The sequence below is a fragment of the Saccoglossus kowalevskii genome, chromosome 18, assembly GCF_978046115.1.
Source record: "Saccoglossus kowalevskii chromosome 18, keSacKowa6.1, whole genome shotgun sequence".
Taxonomy (NCBI): domain Eukaryota; kingdom Metazoa; phylum Hemichordata; class Enteropneusta; family Harrimaniidae; genus Saccoglossus; species Saccoglossus kowalevskii.
This window is the reverse complement of record NC_140658.1, coordinates 18,987,126-19,007,619: the sequence shown is the minus strand read 5'-3', so window position 1 is coordinate 19,007,619 and position 20,494 is coordinate 18,987,126. Positions and strand designations below refer to the sequence as shown.

Below are 20,494 nucleotides of genomic sequence, written 5' to 3'. Positions count from 1 at the left end.
CTTCATTTGCGAAAACGGTTTTCGAATCGAAATCAAGTCACTTTGTACAAGTATACAAACGATAAACTGTAATTATTTTAGTTTTTTAATTTTTCACAATTAATTAAAAGATTTATTCATCTGTATATAAATCTCAGAGCGAATTTTGGGTAAAAATTGTTTTAATTGAATCGGGTGCTCATATTTTTGCTATAAAACAACATAAACTGTCAGGTATTTCAGCGTTTTCTTTGGTTTCGTCTAGTTTTGCGTCTTTCTGGTTTTCCAGGTGAGTTGGAAAGCTTCATCTGATGCATATTAGATGTGTTTCATTAATTGATCTATGGAATTTCTATTTTTAGTGAAACAGTTTTCAAAAACATGCTGGGAACTTAGAAAATATGAATTAAGGCGGTAAACTGCAATGACGTAACAAGGGAAACATACAAAATGACGATGTGAATATAATTTACTTAAACATTATAGGTAAACCTGAAATCGATATCTCAATCCACAGAAAGAAAAGACAGTGAAGTTGACACACAAATTAAGTGTTCTTTAGATACTTTGTACAAGCCACAGTCATGCGTGAAGTAGTTAGATAATATTTATAGAAAACTTATGATTGTGGGATCTTGGTTGAGACAGTTGGCATTTATATATCAAGTGTCATTTTTGCATCAGTTATATGTTCATTTCGGAAATGCTCTCACGCAGTGACGGGAGAAATGCCAAATCTTCTAGTCAGCAAAATTATTTGAGAATTTAATTCTTCATCATGTTGATATTATCACAAACATGATTTATAATTTTAAATTTGTCTACTCATTGATGTTTCAATAAGGTAAAAAGGTGTATTTTGACCAATTTTTGAGTCCATTCATGTTAATAACACGGCCATATCAGTTTCCAGTCCACTTTGCAAGGTGAATCATGATTGACAAGACAAACATGTGTCTCGGTGCTCACTGATTGATGCATTAGTGGTGGATGTTTTTTCCATGATCAGGGATTGAAATAGAATTTTTTCCCTGCATGCACATTGTGCATGTTGAATTTGAAATTTACCTGCACTAACTTGTTGTGAATGCACCACTTTTAAAGTTTAAATAAAATTTACGGGTTATCGATTGATGCGATCACGAAAAAAATTGCTTTTTTTTAGTTGTCTTACAATATTGGTTAAACTTAATTTAGGCTTAGTGAATATAATGAGGAAATGTTGTGTTAATTTCTACATGTACAGCGAGTACATTATATTTTGAGTTTACTAGCACTAGGTAATAATCTGTGTGCATAGTGCAGTGTGCACCAGAGTATTTCGACCCCTGATGATGCATCTCAAACTTGAGATGTATCCATTTTTACCAGGGATGATTACCATTAAACAAATTTAATTAAATTAATGTAAATCATATGTGATATATACCTTGTTTAAATAACATTTGATAACATGTTTAAATTTTTTTGATGGTAGGCCAATGAAAATGAAAATAACCCGGCTGCCAGTCGACTATTTTTAATTAAATTACATTAATAATTGACATGCTTCGGTGTAACCCATCATGGATGTGTGGTTCATATTATATATACTACAGCATTCCTAAGAAATGGTTCATAACATCTTAAAATTTTGGGATTATATTTTTGTTTTTGAAAAAATGTCTGCTGGACAGTTAATTCCATCAATGGTTAATTCCTCATAATGATTATACATGTATTATACAAATGTATATCTAAACCTTTTCACCACCGGGTCCCTCTTTTCATCACAAATTCACAAAATAGTCCCATTTATAGTCTGCACTTTCTTTCAGAAGATTGAGACAAAAATCAACAAATTTTTTGAGTAAAAACTGAAAATTGACCCAGATTTTGTCTGTTGGCTCCAAAATTAGGGTTCAGTAAAAAAAAAAATATGAAAAAAGTACAAAAAAATTTCAAACAAATAAGGGGCTCTCCAGTGCTGTATTGGTTTCAGAATTTATTCTGAACTTGCTTAAACACTATTTTGACAATTTATAATAACAATATTTTGTCATACCAAATTAATAAACATGCAATAACATTTCTTGCAGACTTTAAATCAAAATGAGTTTATTTGGCAATACCGGAGGAGGGTTTGGTACATCAAGTTCCGTGTTTGGACAGACTGCCTCAGCCGATCACAACCCTATGAAAGACATTGAGGTAGCCTCACCCCCAGATGACAGTATTAGCTGCTTAGAATTCAGTCCAATGTCTATTCCATCAACTTTTCTCATTGCTGGGTCATGGGCCAATGATGTAAGTATATTAATAGAGCATAACAATAATAATAAATTATTTAACAAGGGTAACGTAATAAGTTTTCTAGTTTTTACTCTATGGCCCTCAAAAAAAATAATAATCAACTAGAGAAAATAAAAAATTAAATTGACTATACAAACACAATCTGAAATTGAATGTAGTTAAAATATCGATACTATCCGATTGAACTAATACGATTGATTACAAATATCGATGCTCTCCAACTGAGTATGCCCTGTAACAGAACTTAGAGATCTTATATCGTAATGAACTCTTGACAATCAAGTTTAATGCTTGGTGTCTGCTAGAGAATGAAGTATTAAAAAAAATAAACTTTTATTTGGCTGTTGGTGACTTTTAAAGGCACAAACAAGAATTATTTTACTTTTATTTAAATTTTGTAGGTGCGTTGTTGGGAGATTCAGACAACTGGACAGACCATCCCAAAAGCTCAACAAACTCACACTGGACCTGTACTGGATGTGTGCTGGCATGATGTAAGTTAGATTTTGAATTCCAATCTCAACTTCTCAGGTACCGGGTAATACTATAAACCACTTGGATTTTGCCAAGTCTGTGAAGATTGTGAAATTTTGTAGCAGCGATATTTTTTTGAAATATTGTCTTCACGCATGCCATAAAATTCTGAAATCACAAAACTTTCTAGCAGTGAAAATTAAACTGTTTTCAACTCCAAATATGCACAATCAGTGCTTAATTGCTTCCTTAGTAGAATCTTCATTTCTTTTTTTATACAGGGAATTTCATATAGGCATGAGTGTTTTTTTATATAAAATATGTATATCATTAAATGTTTTGTAAGTTTTGAATGACACTGAAAAAAAGTTAAACAATCACAATGCTCAATTGATTGAATTGAAAGTGAATCAACGAATGGTTAATAAAACAGTCATTACCAAATTCTTTTATAAATATATTATAAGTTTTTTTGAAAACACACATGCCTTGGCTTCATAAAATTTTCTGTATTAAAATAAGATCCTGATTATGTGGATTACTTTGGAAATCATTAATAGTCAGCTTTTTTATTGATATTTTGAGAACCATTCAACACTTCCAATGCCCACATACAGTGCACAAACCTAATTGAATTTTAGTTGAAAACCATCATGCATATTAATTACATAATTTGCATAATAATCAGTAGTAAATTTTAAGCTTTGTAATCAATATCCCAAGAATGAAATATAGTATATGGGTGCACTAGAATAATGCAGAGTTCCAGGTCCAAGTCATGAATATTAAATTTAGTCTCACCAACACAGATGAAAAACATTGTACAATATTAAAATTACTTACTGAAATTTGTATGAAAATTTCTTTTAGAATATACATATAATATACTTAAAAATAATTGTATTTGGCGCACAAGGTTTTTTTTTTTTTTTGGAGAAAGATGCGCTGGGTGACATTGTAATGAAATCTTAGGAGGTCTACTTTTTAATCCAGCAAGAAAAAAATGTATACAATTTTAGATTAGTTTCCGCAATAGTTTTTTTTCGTTCAGGGTGGTCCAACTGCCGGCATTGAAAATCGACGTAGGTGGATTTTTCAATGAAAATATAAGTCCACAAAAAATATTTGATAATCATTTTTTGAAACCCAAATAAAAGCCCATCAGCAGTTAAATCACCCAGGGCAATTTTTCAGATGGGCGAATTTATGGCAGAGTTCGGTATATAATCACTACTGAGTAATAACAACTGTAAAACACAGCATGACAGGATTGTGCTACCAAGATCATTTGCTATTAAGCAATGCAGTTGTGTTCGTTTTTATTTGAAACTTCTTTTAGAATATAGTTTCGTTACCAATAACATTTTTAAAAAATAATTGTATTTGACATGCCAGATTGAGGCATCTTGGACACGATTTGTTGGTTTTCTTTCATATTTGATACAAACATTACACATGTTAAGATACTTGTCCTTGATGACCAACTGGCAGCCATCTTGTTTTTTAAAAATGTATTGTTGACATGGGAAAAAAACACAGACCCGCCATGATGTTTGTGACGCATTAGTTGACCGGCATGTGTCCTTTGACCCGATAGGTCAAGAATGCCATTAAGCAATCAGAATACCGCATAATAATGCCGAGACCCATTCAAACTTTACACATACATTATACATAATATTCTACATATGCACATGAATTTGTTTCATGTTCTGACTCAAAATGGCCAAATGGCGACCATTTTTGTGCTAAAAAAATCATCAAATATCTCTGGCATTATGGATTGATTTTGTTCAAAATTGATATATACATTAGACATTATGGGTTCCTGATGCACGTCATTTTATTTTTCAGATCAGATTCAAAATGGCCGACTGGTGGCCATTTTGTTGTAATGAATGCAGTTTTAGTGCCATATCTCTGCTATGCTTTGACTGATTATGTTCAAATTTTATATATTCATTGTACATTATGTTATATATACATGTATTCAAAATGACCGATTTTGTTTTAATTAATGCTGTTCCACAGCAGTATCTCAATATGGACTCGTTTGACGATCAGATACAAGATGACAATCATTTTAATGTTAAAAATTCATAATCATAATCCTGACATGTTTGTATTCCAACTATATTACTATAAACAAAATTATATATCTTAAATTCGATAACTAACAGGGACTGTGCCATGCATGGCTTGTTCGATTTTTGGAAGAGTCATTTAATACACCTAATTTCTGTTGTTATTGTTTGCCAGGATGGTACAAAGGTGTTCACAGCTTCTACAGACAAAACTGCTAAAATGTGGGATTTGAATTCAAACCAAGCCATACAGATAGCCCAGGTAAGCATGGTGTCAGTCAAACAAATTGAAAATGACAAGCCTTAAACTTGCTGCTTCAGTCTGGAGTTCTGAAAATGTGAAGTTTTACAAGGTAACCAGAATAGCATGATTACGTGTCAGTGTAGTTTGTGTTAATGCTGGGCTGGTTAATTTCACGGCTGTTTACAGGTGGATTCTGTTCAAACTTGTTAAATACATCAGGCATTATCATTGATGCATATCATTTTGTTTTTCATACATTAGACATTACAGGTTCTTAATGCACGCCGTTTTATTTTTCATATCAGATTCAAAATGGCTGACTGGTGGCCATTTTGTTTTAATGAATGGGTTTCCAGACCCATATCTCTGACCTGCTTTGACTGATTATGTTCGTATTTTATATACTCATTATACATCATGTTATAAATTTTGTTTTAATTAATGCTGTTCCAGAGCAATATCTCTCAATATGGACAAATACTCGTTTGATGATCAGTTACAAATGTCAATCATTTCAATGTTGAACAATCATCATAATCATATTCCTGACATGTTTATATTGCAGCTATATTTCTATAAAAAAAAACATATATCTTAAATTTGATAACTAACAGGGACTGTGTCATGCATAGCTTGTTTTTTATTATTTTATTAATTATAAAATCACTGCGAGATTGTTAAAATTTGTCAATGTGACATCGTGCTCGCGTTCCCATGCAACTTTGAACATAGGGGTTATTCACAGGAGCAGAGAAAATGAGAAGTGTGAAACTGCTTTGATGAACTCTTGGTTTTCAATGACAAAACCAAGGCAGTCCCAACTGTGCCAGTCTAGTCAAACACAGGAATGCTGGCCGATCACTGAACAGTACGGCATGTCACCGGTACATAGTGTTTACACACTTGTTTACCGTAGTTCTTGAGCAGTTGGCTAAATAACCATTTAAAACTTAACATTTCTATAAGGCATGCGATAAACCCTTACACTGTAAATAAAGAAGTAATATGGACATCAATCAACCATTGGGATTCACGCTTTTCGACCAACCAACCAATGGGAATCGTGCTCTTCGCAGAGTGCCACTGCGACCCATTTGCAGAGTGGAATAATCGACATTCTGCGAGTTGCACAATCGTGTTGCAGAGTTAGTTTTTAGACTCCTTTACATAACTTGCATGTGACATTCATACACATGTGACCTTCCATTCACATGCATATTCTAAGCTTGTACTCTCGTGACGGTCATTTACTTAATCCTACTTGCCATGCAATCGCCAAGCTTTCCTGTATCATGCTTCGCCTTAACATAGTCATTCCTCATTCAGCAAGCGACCTGAACCCGTCTTCAAGTTATCCCATGCACTCGCTACCTCATAATTCAAGCATTCAACATTTGCATTCTATTAACCTGTCTCTACATTTCAACATTGTTTTAATAAAGTTAAAAGAGGTTGTCATTGCAGTGCATGCGAGCACCACTTGGTTAACAAGCTGCCCTTCTTTGTGAATAAAGTCAAACATGCAACTATGTGCACCGAAATGGTATCCGCGACGACGGTCAGGTGATTACCCCTGCCGTGACTGGCCTCTATCAAGTACCATGCTAATCTCTCTGTGATGTGAATCAAATCTGCGACTCTATCAAGGAGCAGGTTTCGGCGACGACACTTGATTGTGGCTCACACTCTTAAATCTAGTTACATTTCTTAGCATTAACTCAGATTAACTTATGTGTCTCTTCAGCATGACGCACCAATAAAGAGCATCCATTGGGTCAAAGCACCAAATTATAGCTGTGCTGTCACTGGTGGATGGGATAAAACACTCAAGGTGAGTATCCATTGGGTCAAAGCACCAAATTATAGCTGTGCTGTCACTGGTGGATGGGATAAAACACTCAAGGTGAGTATCCATTGGGTCAAAGCACCAAATTATAGCTGTGCTGTCACTGGTGGATGGGATAAAACACTCAAGGTGAGTATCCATTGGGTCAAAGCACCAAATTATAGCTGTGCTGTCACTGGTGGATGGGATAAAACACTCAAGGTGAGTATCCATTGGGTCAAAGCACCAAATTATAGCTGTGCTGTCACTGGTGGATGGGATAAAACACTCAAGGTGAGTATCCATTGGGTCAAAGCACCAAATTATAGCTGTGCTGTCACTGGTGGATGGGATAAAACACTCAAGGTGAGTATCCATTGGGTCAAAGCACCAAATTATAGCTGTGCTGTCACTGGTGGATGGGATAAAACACTCAAGGTGAGTATCCATTGGGTCAAAGCACCAAATTATAGCTGTGCTGTCACTGGTGGATGGGATAAAACACTCAAGGTGAGTATCCATTGGGTCAAAGCACCAAATTATAGCTGTGCTGTCACTGGTGGATGGGATAAAACACTCAAGGTGAGTATCCATTGGGTCAAAGCACCAAATTATAGCTGTGCTGTCACTGGTGGATGGGATAAAACACTCAAGGTGAGTATCCATTGGGTCAAAGCACCAAATTATAGCTGTGCTGTCACTGGTGGATGGGATAAAACACTCAAGGTGAGTATCCATTGGGTCAAAGCACCAAATTATAGCTGTGCTGTCACTGGTGGATGGGATAAAACACTCAAGGTGAGTATCCATTGGGTCAAAGCACCAAATTATAGCTGTGCTGTCACTGGTGGATGGGATAAAACACTCAAGGTGAGTATCCATTGGGTCAAAGCACCAAATTATAGCTGTGCTGTCACTGGTGGATGGGATAAAACACTCAAGGTGAGTATCCATTGGGTCAAAGCACCAAATTATAGCTGTGCTGTCACTGGTGGATGGGATAAAACACTCAAGGTGAGTATCCATTGGGTCAAAGCACCAAATTATAGCTGTGCTGTCACTGGTGGATGGGATAAAACACTCAAGGTGAGTATCCATTGGGTCAAAGCACCAAATTATAGCTGTGCTGTCACTGGTGGATGGGATAAAACACTCAAGGTGAGTATCCATTGGGTCAAAGCACCAAATTATAGCTGTGCTGTCACTGGTGGATGGGATAAAACACTCAAGGTGAGTATCCATTGGGTCAAAGCACCAAATTATAGCTGTGCTGTCACTGGTGGATGGGATAAAACACTCAAGGTGAGTTGATTTTAATTGATCTGCTTGACCTAGGGAAAGTTTCAAGGGTCGTGGAGTAGGTTCCATGTACAAAATGTATCAGTCCATCGGTTGTTGTATATGTTTATAAAATTGTTTATTCTATCCTGTTTATTAGCTCCGCTATCGACTTTGTCGAGCGGAGCTTATCATATGAGTGATTGTCCGTCGTCGTCCGTGTCAATGTTTTACTTTTTCGACTTCTTCTTGAAAACTACAAGCCTGAATGCTTTGATACTTGGTGTATATGTACCTTGGGTAGACCTCTATCAGATTTGTTCATTTCATGATGATATCTTCAATTCTCTAATTTTGGTGAATATTTTTTGTTTTGGTAAAAAGTGATATTTTCGACTTTTTGTTAAAAATCGCAAGTCCAATTGCTTTGATATTACATATATAGGTACTACATGTGGACCTCTCTCAGATTTGTTCATTTTGTAATGATATCTTTAATTCTATAATATTGGTGAATATTTTTGGTAAAAAGTGATTTTTTCGACTTCTTGTTGAAAACCGCAAGTCTGATTGCTTTTATATTACATGTATAGGTACTACCGGTACATGTGGACCTCTTTCAGATTTGTTAATTGCATGGTGATATCTTCAATTATCTAATTTTGATGATTATTTTTGGTGAAAAGTGATATTTTTGAATTCTTGTTGACAACAGCAAGTCCTGTTGCTTTGATACTCTACATATTTTCATTTTCTAATGATATCTTCTGTTCTTTAATTGAAATGTGCATTACTAACAGCGGAGCTATCTCAGCCGACTGGCTGCTTGTTTATTATGTTACATTCTAAAAACAGCAATTTTCATTCTTTTTTTTAGTGCTCACAGTCTAAAATAACGTGGATTTCATTTTCCACTTTTTTATCATTACATTTCGACATATTCTATTTTTTTCTTCCAATTTTGGCTTCCTTCTTCGACCTAATTCAATTTCAAGATTATTGTCACTTATTCTGAATTTTGTTAATATTCTTCTCATGCTTAAGTTTTATTTATATTATGGTCCTTTCAGGTGAACACAATGAACTATGAATATTAAATTACATTTAAGTATCTGATTTACAGGATTTTATGCAATCCTGTAAAAAGTCACTGGGAATAATGTTAGACCATTCTCACCTGCCTGAGTATTTTTTCATCACATTCCAAACTCTCACAAAATAAACTGACAAAACCTGGGAACTATAATTAGCATGATGCAAAATGTTCAATATAATAAGCCTTTGTTTTGGAATGAAAACATGGATTTTCTGCATCAACAAACAGAATTTTTGGTTCCCTGTATGGAAGGTATGCACACTGATTGATCCATTTGCAAGCTACTGAATACTGCGATGTTGGCGTATTTTAGCACAACTTACTTCAAGTGTTTTAAAAATGACACACTTTACAACAATTGATTATTCTTTACTGCATACTGTAAAACATGTTGAAAAGATGACATGCAATTTTAGCGAATTGCGGTAAAATGACGAAATGTTGATTTAGCAAATCTCTCTTGTCATTGTTGATTTATTGTTTTCACAATACTTGTCTGTCGCATGTCAAAACAAATGTGCAGTTATCACCTCCATAAAAACAAAGAAAAACTATATATCAGTATCACTTTATGTTATTTATTCATTTATTTATTTTCATTGAAATAATGACCACAATGAATACGTTTATTTTTTTGTGTTTACTTTTCAATAAAGTGTATCTATCATGTCATTACGTTTTCTTTGTGTTGTTTACAAAGTGTGTGTGAAGAAAAAAGACATTGTTTTGTGGCCATTTTGAATTTATATTAAAGTCATTAGCGACATCTTGCATTAGCAAATCAGTTCTCTCGCTAAGTTCGCTAAAAAGACATGTTTTCGAAAAAGACATGTTTTACAGTATGTTTTCATATCCTACAAATTGTCTTATTCAACAGTTTTGGGATACCAGAACACCCAATCCAATGTTAACGTTACAGTTACCAGAGCGCTGTTACTGCATGGATGTTGTAAGTATCTACTTCTATGCATGCTATTCATTTATAATCAACCATGTAGTCTATTTGTATAACGTGCAACATCACTGTTCGCATACAAACTGAAAACAATATAGTCAGCTATCTCAAGATAAGGTCATGTACATGCATTAGTAATCCAAACATTCACCAATACAAATATGGAAAACAATCCAAATTACCTTTTTTTTACTACTTTTATTTGCTTGTCAGTTTTTATTTTCCTGTGTGTATTTTTATTTTCACTTTAATAATTGTTTGTCTTTATTCACATTAGTATTGCATTTTAGTCAAAATCCTAATAGGGATACGAACGCTATAGAGATAATTATAATTACAAAGCTAATTGTTCAGGTCTTTAATGATGTTGAAACTGTACTTTTTAGTGAGTTAGTCAGTAAAATATTTATTTGAGCCACCTATGTCATGAAAAATGTAAGTGTCAAGGGCTGGTGTTTTGGAACATAATAACCAGTATTTCTTAAATGTCACTGTGAAGCATTATTCTTAGCTTCAACCGACACTACACTCAAATGGGGGTGATAGATGATCATGTGTCTGTGTGCCAGCCCTTATAGTGAACAGTTGTGGACCATGGTGTATTCAATATGGGTGCTATGCCATGTATACAGTGCATGTAAAAAATCTACTGTTAACAACTGTGATGCTTTAAACAGTTTGTTTATTATTATATCTTGATAGGTATATCCCATGGCAGTAGTAGGTACGGCTAATAGAGGTATCATTGTGTATCAGTTAGAAAACCAACCATCAGAGTACAAACGTATTGATTCACCGTTGAAGTTTCAGGTAATAATCATGACAAATTCTCACTTGTCTTGATATTATGCATACACAGCTGACAGGAAGGCACACAATACCAATGCACAAGTTATACCTGTTCATACTGACAGAAAAAGTGAGATGAACTTAGGAGAAAAAAAAATCACTGGGAATTCTAATGTATGATCACTGATGATTCATGCAGAAAGACATATTGAATATGGGAAAACATACTCTAGCACCAGCCTTAGCTGTCTTCTTAAAAAACTGCTATGGAACAAAACAGCAACAACTATCAGTGTATTAGGTTACATTTTGTGTTCATTCTATATTCTGTATTCACCATTGGCTGCAAATTGTCTTTATTGTTTATCCATATTTGTTTTTGATTTGTTTTATATTTTTAGAATAGTTTTTTTCTTTTTAGATTATAGTTTTTAAATTTCTTTCTGTAAGACCCTTTTTATCCTTTCCTAAGGATTTTATGCGTCTAATAACATATATTAATATTATAATTTTTAAAAATATGTGCATTATATTTGCACTACTAATACCACTTCTCCAATAGAAGCACATGTACGCCAACAATACATTTAATTTATGCTGGATCATTAAAATATGACATAAATTTACCATACATAAACCTTTGTATTCGCCTAAAAGCAAGGGTTATTAATAGAGCAAAAACGGTAGTCTAATTAATATTCTGCATATTTACATTATTTATATTAACCCCCAGTGCACCAAAGTCAACTTTAGTAACCGATCTCAAAATAAAACCCACATGATTTCACTCATATTATACTCATATTAATCATGTGTTTTTACACATGGATCAAAATTATCAAAAGAATTGTGGAAAAAACTAAAATTGGGCAACATGATACACCATAATTTAGTTGGAATAAATTATAAGTTAAAGTTAAAAAGCCATAGCTCAATGTATTTGGACATGTACAATATATATAGACTTGATAGATTTTTATGTCCAATTGACCCTGAATTTCCTCAATATTTTCAATTTATTTCACAGCATTATTAATAAAATCATCTTTTAAATCGTATACCGTAAAAAGGTTAATTATTCACTGGGTTTTATTAATTTTGCTTATTTCGCTGACTGGAAAGTGCGCTAAATTAAAACCCAGTGAATATGTAAAATTTAGCACAGAACACGTTATCTAAATGATAAAACTGTGAATTTAAAACCCACTGAGTATGCCTGAAATGGTAAATCAGCGAAATAAAAACCAAGTGAAAATTAGTCATTTCACAGTATGTTGAAATAAATAATAATTGAACCTACTAAAAAAATTCAAAGAAAAAATAAATTTTCAACGTGAACCATTAACAGGGTGGTAGCATCCGAATTAACACCAAAATTGACTGCAGCATTGTGAGAAATTTGTCATTGTTGTAATGCAAAGTTCAGAGATTATTGTCCATTTCTTATTTGACTGACAGCACCGATGTGTATCTATATTTAAAGACAAAAAAGGAGCTCCAACAGGTTTTGCCCTTGGAAGTATTGAAGGCAGAGTAGCTATACACTTTGTACAGGCAGCCAATCCGTAAGTACCAGTACATTCATCAGTCTAAAAATTGAGACTTCAATTTTTTGTGCCTAATTTTGTCTTGTGATCTGATTACTGTCACCATCTCATCTACAATGACTTGTTCTTTTTATGATTCATATAATAGGAAAGATAACTTCACATTCAAATGCCATCGTTCTAATGGTACTACCAACTCAATACAAGACATCTTTGCTGTAAGTACATGAATAAGGGATTTATTACATAGGAAGTATGCTTGATATTAACATCATTGTATTCTGCAAAGTTACTGATATCATCTACAGAGATTCAGTGGTCTCAAAATAAGCTTAGGACATTTTGTCCAAAATGACAACTAGCATCATGGGACATTTCTAATTTTTTATCATGTTTTGGGTGTAAAACCATTAAAGTTAACAGAAAACACTAAGGCCTTTTGTCTGAAATAATTTAACAAAATTAGAACAATTTGAAAAAAACCCCAGTAAACATCTGAATCATATCATCAAGTTATCAGTTATGCAAATAAACATGGCTATGATACCCCAACTGTAGATTGAATTGGAACACAAAATCTCCTGGTTCTGAAAACTGCCACATTCAGAAAAAGTTTGTTTGAATATGTGTAAATTCACCTTGCGTAAAGTCACGTCATTGAAAGTGGCTTAGACACTTCTCTTCATCACAAATGCGCTCTGCAAAATTGCTGATTGATTATCACAGCTAACTGATAGAAGGAGCATAAAAAAACAATTAATTATATCAAAATAAAAGTTTGGTATGTTAAATTGTTGCCATTTTGGGAAAAAGTTTTTCAAGCCACATGGAATCATAGGTTACGATGATGTCATAACGCGACCATAATATGTAGACCATTTCAGGCTCTCTGCATTTTGGGCATTTTTGACTCCCGTGTGCGAAGCACAAAAGGGAGTCTTTGCAGTTATCCTGTCTGTATGTATGTATGTATGTATGTATGTATGTATGTATGTCACTTTTTTTGTTCCACTGTTATCTCAAGAACCACTAATCAAATTTTGGTGAAACTTGGTACATAGATGCTCTGGGATAATGCGCAGAGTTGATTAGGTTTTGGTAAAAATCTATGAATATTAATTACCTAATTTGCATGATAATTAGCTGATTTTTAGCTGTTCCAAGACTGTTCCACTAATATCTGAAGAACCACTCATTGGATTTTGATGAAATTTGGCACATGGATGCTTTGAACTAGTGCGCAGATTTGATAAGTTTTGGGTAAAAATCTATGAATATTAATTACCTAATTTGCATGATAATTAACTGATTTTAAGCTGTTCTATGATTGTTCCACTGATTTTTGAAGAACCACTCATTGGATTTCAATGAAACTTGGCACATGGATGCTCTGAACTAATGCGCAGATTTGTTTAGTTTTGGGTGAAAATCTGTTAATATTATTAATTACCTAATTTACATAATGATTAATCAATTTTCGGCTTTTCCACTGATATCTCAAGTACTAATCATAACATTTCAATAAAACTTGGGACACTGCACATACCTGATAGTTTTTAGGGTAATATCAGTACATATTAATTACCTAATTTGCATAATTAATTAATTTTCAGCTTTTGATATTTCGACTAGTAATGATCACATTTCAATGAAACTTGGTACATAGTTACTTGAGGACTGTGCAGAGACCTAATTATTTTTTGGGTAAATATTTGTGCATATTAATCACCTTAGGTATTAGCATAATTAGTTAATTTTCAGCTTTTCACCTGATATCTCAAGTACTAATCATCACATTTCAATGAGACTTGCGACATAGATATTCTAGGACTATGCAGAGACCTGATTAATTTTGGGATAAATAATTGTGTCTATTAATTACCTAATTTGCATAACTAGTTAATTTTTTGCTGTTGCACTGATGTCTAAAAACCACTCATTGGATTTCAATGAAACTTTTAAAGAGTACCCATCACATTTCAATGAACCTAAGACTATGCACCATATTAGTTTTTGGTAAATATTTATGCTTCTTAATCATCTAATTAACATAATTAATTAATACTGATATCTCAAGTATTGATCATCACATTTGAATAAAACTTGGTAAATAATTGCTCTAGGACAATAGACAGTCTGATTAATTTTGGGTTAAAATCTGTTCATATTAATTCTCTAATTAGTATAATAATTAATATTTTTTTGGTTCTATTAAATCACATTTCAATGAAACTTGGTACATTGTGCAAACCTTATTAGTTTTACACTTAAATCTGTTCATATTAGTTACCTTATTTGCATAATTAGTTTTCAGCTATTCCATCAATATCTCAAGTATAAGTAATTTTGAATTAATTTTTACTGTGTCTCCAAAACTCTCAGCACACGGGAGTTCTTTCTAAGCTTTCTTTGATTGTTGTGATAAAGTGGCATTTAAACCCACATCATGGCTAGCATTGTCTGTATGAATCTGAATGTTTGCTTCTTTTGATGTTGCTTTTTAGTTGAACAGCTTTCTGACTTTGCTGTCCATCATGCGATGTCATGCTTTTATCAATTTACTTTTTTGCACACTTGCACCCTTAGCTCCCAAATCTGTTTTTGTCTTTTTCCATGATTTTCAACATTTTCTTATTCTTGTCCTTGTCTGTCTTTGATTGTTCCTTGAAGGGTGGGGCTTCTTTCTGTTCCTGCATAAGTACTCACTTGTTGTTCCTTCCTGCATAGTAGAAAACTCGTTTGCATCACCTGGGATGTTAAGCAGGTTTATAGCGATCAAAAGCTGTGCTCATTATGGGCTCTAATCGCATCAGTAACGCTGACTTGGTGTCCTATCATTATTCATTCTGTCACAACTTACGAGCTGGCAACACACCGCCCTCAACGGACCAACAAAATATTCCTTTTTTTTTCATGTTCTTCAAGACACATACATGCTCCAATTGACTTATGTTCAATCAGTCTTGGTTGTATGATACTTATTTTATAACAGCAACAACTATCAGTGTATTAGGCTACATTTTGTGTTCATTCTATATTCTATATTCACCATTGGCTGCAAATTGTCTTTATTGTTTTTGATTTATTTTATTTTTTTTAGAAAAGTTTTTATTTTTTGTTTTATTATTTAGATTGTATTTTTTTTTAATTTCTTTCTGTAAGACCCTTTATATCCTTTCCTAAGGATTTTATGCATCTAATAAAAAAATAAAATAATAATTGCTGTCTATATAACAGGTCAATGATATAGCGTTTCATCCAGAGCATGGTACGTTAGCAACGTGTGGATCAGATGGGAGGTTTAGTTTCTGGGATAAAGATGCACGTACTAAATTAAAGACATCTGAACAGTTAGATCAGCCAATCACATGCTGTACTTTCAATGCACAGGGTAATATCTATGCATATGCCTCCAGTTATGATTGGTCAAAGGTGGGTGTAACACTTCCAGTTTTATATTCAGTTAGTATGCTTCATTTAATTGTGCTTCGTCTATCAGAAATGCATAGTGCATACAAGATGTTTAGTTTTGGATACATTTCTTGCGGAAACATTACTTATTAATTACTTATAAAAATGCGGCTCCATTATCCCCAAATCCTGCATCCAGCACAATTACAGCAAGTCTGGGAAGTAATGGGGCAGGAAGTCTCTGCCAACTTTGGTGTTGACTGAAAAGATCAACACAAACGATTTTGCATGTTTATCAGTCTTGTAAATTTTAAAGTTGTTTCCAGGTATTGGTAAAATAGTTGATTTTGATCACCTTGATTTTATTTTCGCTAAAGGGCTGATTTAGTGAAAATAAAATCCAACGAATATACCCTTTTCCTATATTTTACATTCAACTCATCAAAAATCAGTGAAAATTAAATTCATACAAAACAACCAAAAACTCTTTTCAGCGAAAATTAATTCCAGCTAAATTAAAATATTTTACAGCATTTTTTAGAGATTGCTTGTAATTGGTAGAGACAGAAGGAAGGGTAATATTTAAATTGTTGGTAATCTTCTTCATCAAAACCAAAGTATGCTGTTCTAGTACTTACCAAGACTCATTTGTTTTACATTATTTGTCATACTGTATGACACTTTAGCAATTTTTTTGTATTTAAAACATTTTTATTGAGTCACACTTTAGCATTTTAGGTAATCTCAATATTAATCTTTTCATAACTTAGTGATGCTGAAACAAACTGAAATAGTTTTGTTTATCAGCAATGTAACCATGTTGAAATTGTGTAAAACATGCTCTATTGGGAGAAAGACACTTCACCAAATTAGTCTTTTTAATCCACTTTCGGACGCAGTCCGAAAACAAGGACTTATGTTTTGACCCTTGTGTGTCTGGAACTGTATCTTAGACATGCCTGGACCCATCACAATCTTCACACATACATCATACATAATATTATACATATGCACATCAATTTGTTTCACGATCTGATTCAAGATGGCCAAATGGTGGCCATTTTTGTGCTAAAAAATCATCAAAATCAAGCATTTATGGATGGATTTTATTCAAACTTTATATATACATTGAACATTATGAAACCTTAATGCACGTCATTTTTTTTTTCAGATTCGATTCAAAATGTCGGACTGGCAGCCATTTTGTTTTAATGAATGCAGTTATAGTGCCATATCTCTGCCATGCTTTGACTGATTATGTTCAAATTTTATATATTCATTATATATCATGACATAGATATATTGAGTTGACTATCTAATTCAAAATGGCCAAATGACAGCCATTTTTTGTGCTGAAAAATCATCAAAAATCAAGCATTTCTGGCATTCCAGAACTGGAATTTGTCATTTATAGATGGATTTTGTTCAAACTTGGTACATACATTAGACATTATGGGCTTGTTTTCATTCAATTGATAATCTCCAAAATAAACGATAGTAACATCTTTATTGATTTTGACTGACAGAAACCCCTCCTATAACATCTATGCCAGACAATAACAGCCCACAGCACAGACATAATCATAATTTATTTCTAAAATTGTTTTATAGTGCATATGCTGATGTTATTAATATTATAATTATTTGATTTTTTGGCAGGGTCACGAATATTTCAACCCACAGAGGAAAAATTATATATTCTTGCGAGGAAATGCCAGTGACGAGTTGAAGCCGAGAAGCAAAAAATAAGTTGTTTTATAAACTTGGACATTATTTTCTACACAACACTTTGCATAACTCATCTATACTGATTACATTTTCTCGTCCCATTTCCAGTTTACCTGTGTATTGGTTTGTATTTTATATTGTTTAATTATGTATCTATGGACTTAACTACCTGAAATAAAGTAATAATAAATACCATTTTTGCTCTATCAGTAGCACATGCTATTGTATAAATGATAGACGTTTTGTCCATGAACATACTGAGTCGTATACAAATGATTTAGCATGCAATAAATAAAATATTACTGTACCGATATGTGTGCTTTTAATAGAGCAAAATTGGTGTTGAAAAAAAATAAAATTCCTTGTTCAGTTTGGACATGTTTCACTGTTGTGTTTTGTTTTGTTGTTCTCGACAATCAAGTCACTAAAAGCTATGGCACTTTGTGATGTTCATGATGTTATTAGGGCAATAAGTATTGGTAATTGTTACAGCCAGGTAGTATTATGTAGTCTTTTAGGCATTGCTACATACAAGGTGGCTCACAACCTATAGTTTTTTGAATAATAAATAATTTAAAGGGAGGTAGTCGCTCATGCCGGGCCACACCATGCATGTGCAACATTTGTGTTGATAAACATTGATCTCCCCAGAATCCAGTGCGCTTTTTCTAAGGAAATAATGAGTTTTGCCCTGGGAGCCACTTGCTCTAATTCCCGCCGGTGAGTCCTTTGATACCTTCCAAACGCCAAAAGAATACTTAAAGCTTAGTAACCTCGCAGTTTGTACTGGTGTGCGCAACAGTCAAAATCGCCATCTTTGTTTATTTGAGAGCCAGATCTTGCGCATACACATCGCGACGACTACCGCTCTTTAAGACTATTTTTTATTTGAAAATTTTGCTTATAATCTATGATAAATTGCAAACAACCGCACATTGTGTTAAAGTGTTCAGAGATGACAAGAGTCTTTGTTTTTGTGTATTCTTATCACAGTTAAAATCTTGTACCTACTACTTCAATTTCCATCACTGAGCAATATTCTGATTTATAAAGATTAGGTGTGATACTGAGCAAATATCTTATTTTCGAGATATTCCCAAAATCACAAGACAGACACAAGTACATAGGATTGCAAATAGGCAAGTCTGAATAAAATGGTTTAGTTTTCGTCTCTGGTTACATAATCAAACCTTTCTAAATGTGCTTTGCATATCACCTTATGTACATAAATATCAGTGTTGCTTACCTTTCAATTAAAAAGGCCCGAGATTTATAGATAAAGTTTACAGATAATGTTCCTTTCAAATTTGTTTTCAAAGTACACAGCCTAGTGTCCCATTGTATTACCCCAAAACACTGCTTGATCGATATACAGTACAGATTTAGAGGTAGACAGTAACTTTAAAATTGTCTGTATCTATAACAGGGCATTTACATCAACACATGTGTTACACTCTTAGAGTACCGTAGAATACTTTATTTTCGCTTGGAATTTATTTTCGCTGAAGGATTGATTCAGTGAAAATAAAATCCAGCGAATATACCTTTTTTCCCATATTTCACATTCAACTCGCCAAAAATCAGTGAAAATAAATTCCATACAAAAAGCCTTTTCAGCGAAAATTAATTCCAGCGAAAATAAAGTATTCCACAATATTATAAACAGTTCACTGTTTCTTTTGTTGCAATAGTATTTCACCACCACCTTCATTCATGAGGGATCTATATTTTCATGTCTTTTTGAGCATTACAGGTTAAGAAAAGTCTGTTTTGCATTCAAGACTTTGTAAAAATTCTGCGTTCCAATATATTGTGAACTTATTGGTATTGGATATAGCTTTCAGACATGTGATATTATAAAAGCTCATTAATAGTAAACAAAGCAACAATAAATATATTATTTTTTCAAGCCATATGTATTATATTGTGTTTTATATTTGAGTATGGTATAACATTATCGCTTTAAATTTCTGATTTTATTGAACACTATTGTGGCGTATTGCTACTCAAAAAATGTACCATTTTTACCTTCTCCATATCATAGTGGGTAAAAGACAAGGTATAAAAGGCAGGGTCCATCGCGTTGGGAAAATCCTTTGAAAGTCTTTGCATTTTTTGAGGTCTGGAAAGTCTTTGAGTTGTCTTTAAATTACAGGAAAAATAAAAAATTCTTTGAAAAGTCCTTAAATTTCTTCATAGTTATTATTCAATTTTAGAAAGGCCCATTTTCTCCAGGAAACTACCATATCCTCAGAACTTTGATAAGTTTTGGTGATGATGTTGGCCTGAATTAAGGGTCAAAATGTCTTGGGGGGGGGATATCCATGAAAATTTCAGAAAAGGTCTGGAAAAGTCTTGGAAATCATTTGGCTCTTGTTGCTATGGACCCTGAAGGGGGAAATGTATGTCCATTATCCTTGTTTTAGTCACCATTGACTTTGTCATAAAGATTTTTCTTGTGGTTACAATTTTTATCTGATCTTCAAATTTGGAATTCTAATCATTTGCCATGAAATGTCAATCATATTCAATTTTGGCGTAACTAGAAAGCGCATTTTTCAAGATGTGAGATGAAATTAAACATTTTTTGACATGAAAGTGGACAGAAAGTAAACATCCAGACTGCTAATATTGTGAACCAGATGTTAGTATATGTCAATTAGATAAATGTAGTGACTAAATAAATACATTTTAAATATATTTTATTTTGCTTATTAAATTAAAAATGTATCTGCACTAGTGGGAGCTTCACTAATATTTTATAAGGTACATGAGATTAATACAGTATATTA

At 33.3% G+C, this 20,494-nt stretch overlaps 1 protein-coding gene across 1 annotated transcript; it reads left to right on the top strand.

The window, feature by feature from the left end:
- Window positions 1-191: 191 nt before the first annotated feature.
- Window positions 192-19,615, top strand: LOC100368919 (mRNA export factor-like). Its single transcript, XM_085492703.1, has 11 exons — window positions 192-268; window positions 2,058-2,265; window positions 2,673-2,765; window positions 5,005-5,091; window positions 6,818-6,904; window positions 10,150-10,221; window positions 10,930-11,037; window positions 12,475-12,581; window positions 12,712-12,781; window positions 15,801-15,995; window positions 17,634-19,615. Exons 2-11 carry the CDS (start codon window positions 2,071-2,073, stop codon window positions 17,721-17,723), a joined length of 1,104 nt encoding a protein of 367 aa, XP_085348829.1. The 5' UTR covers window positions 192-268; window positions 2,058-2,070; the 3' UTR covers window positions 17,724-19,615.
- Window positions 19,616-20,494: the final 879 nt, after the last annotated feature.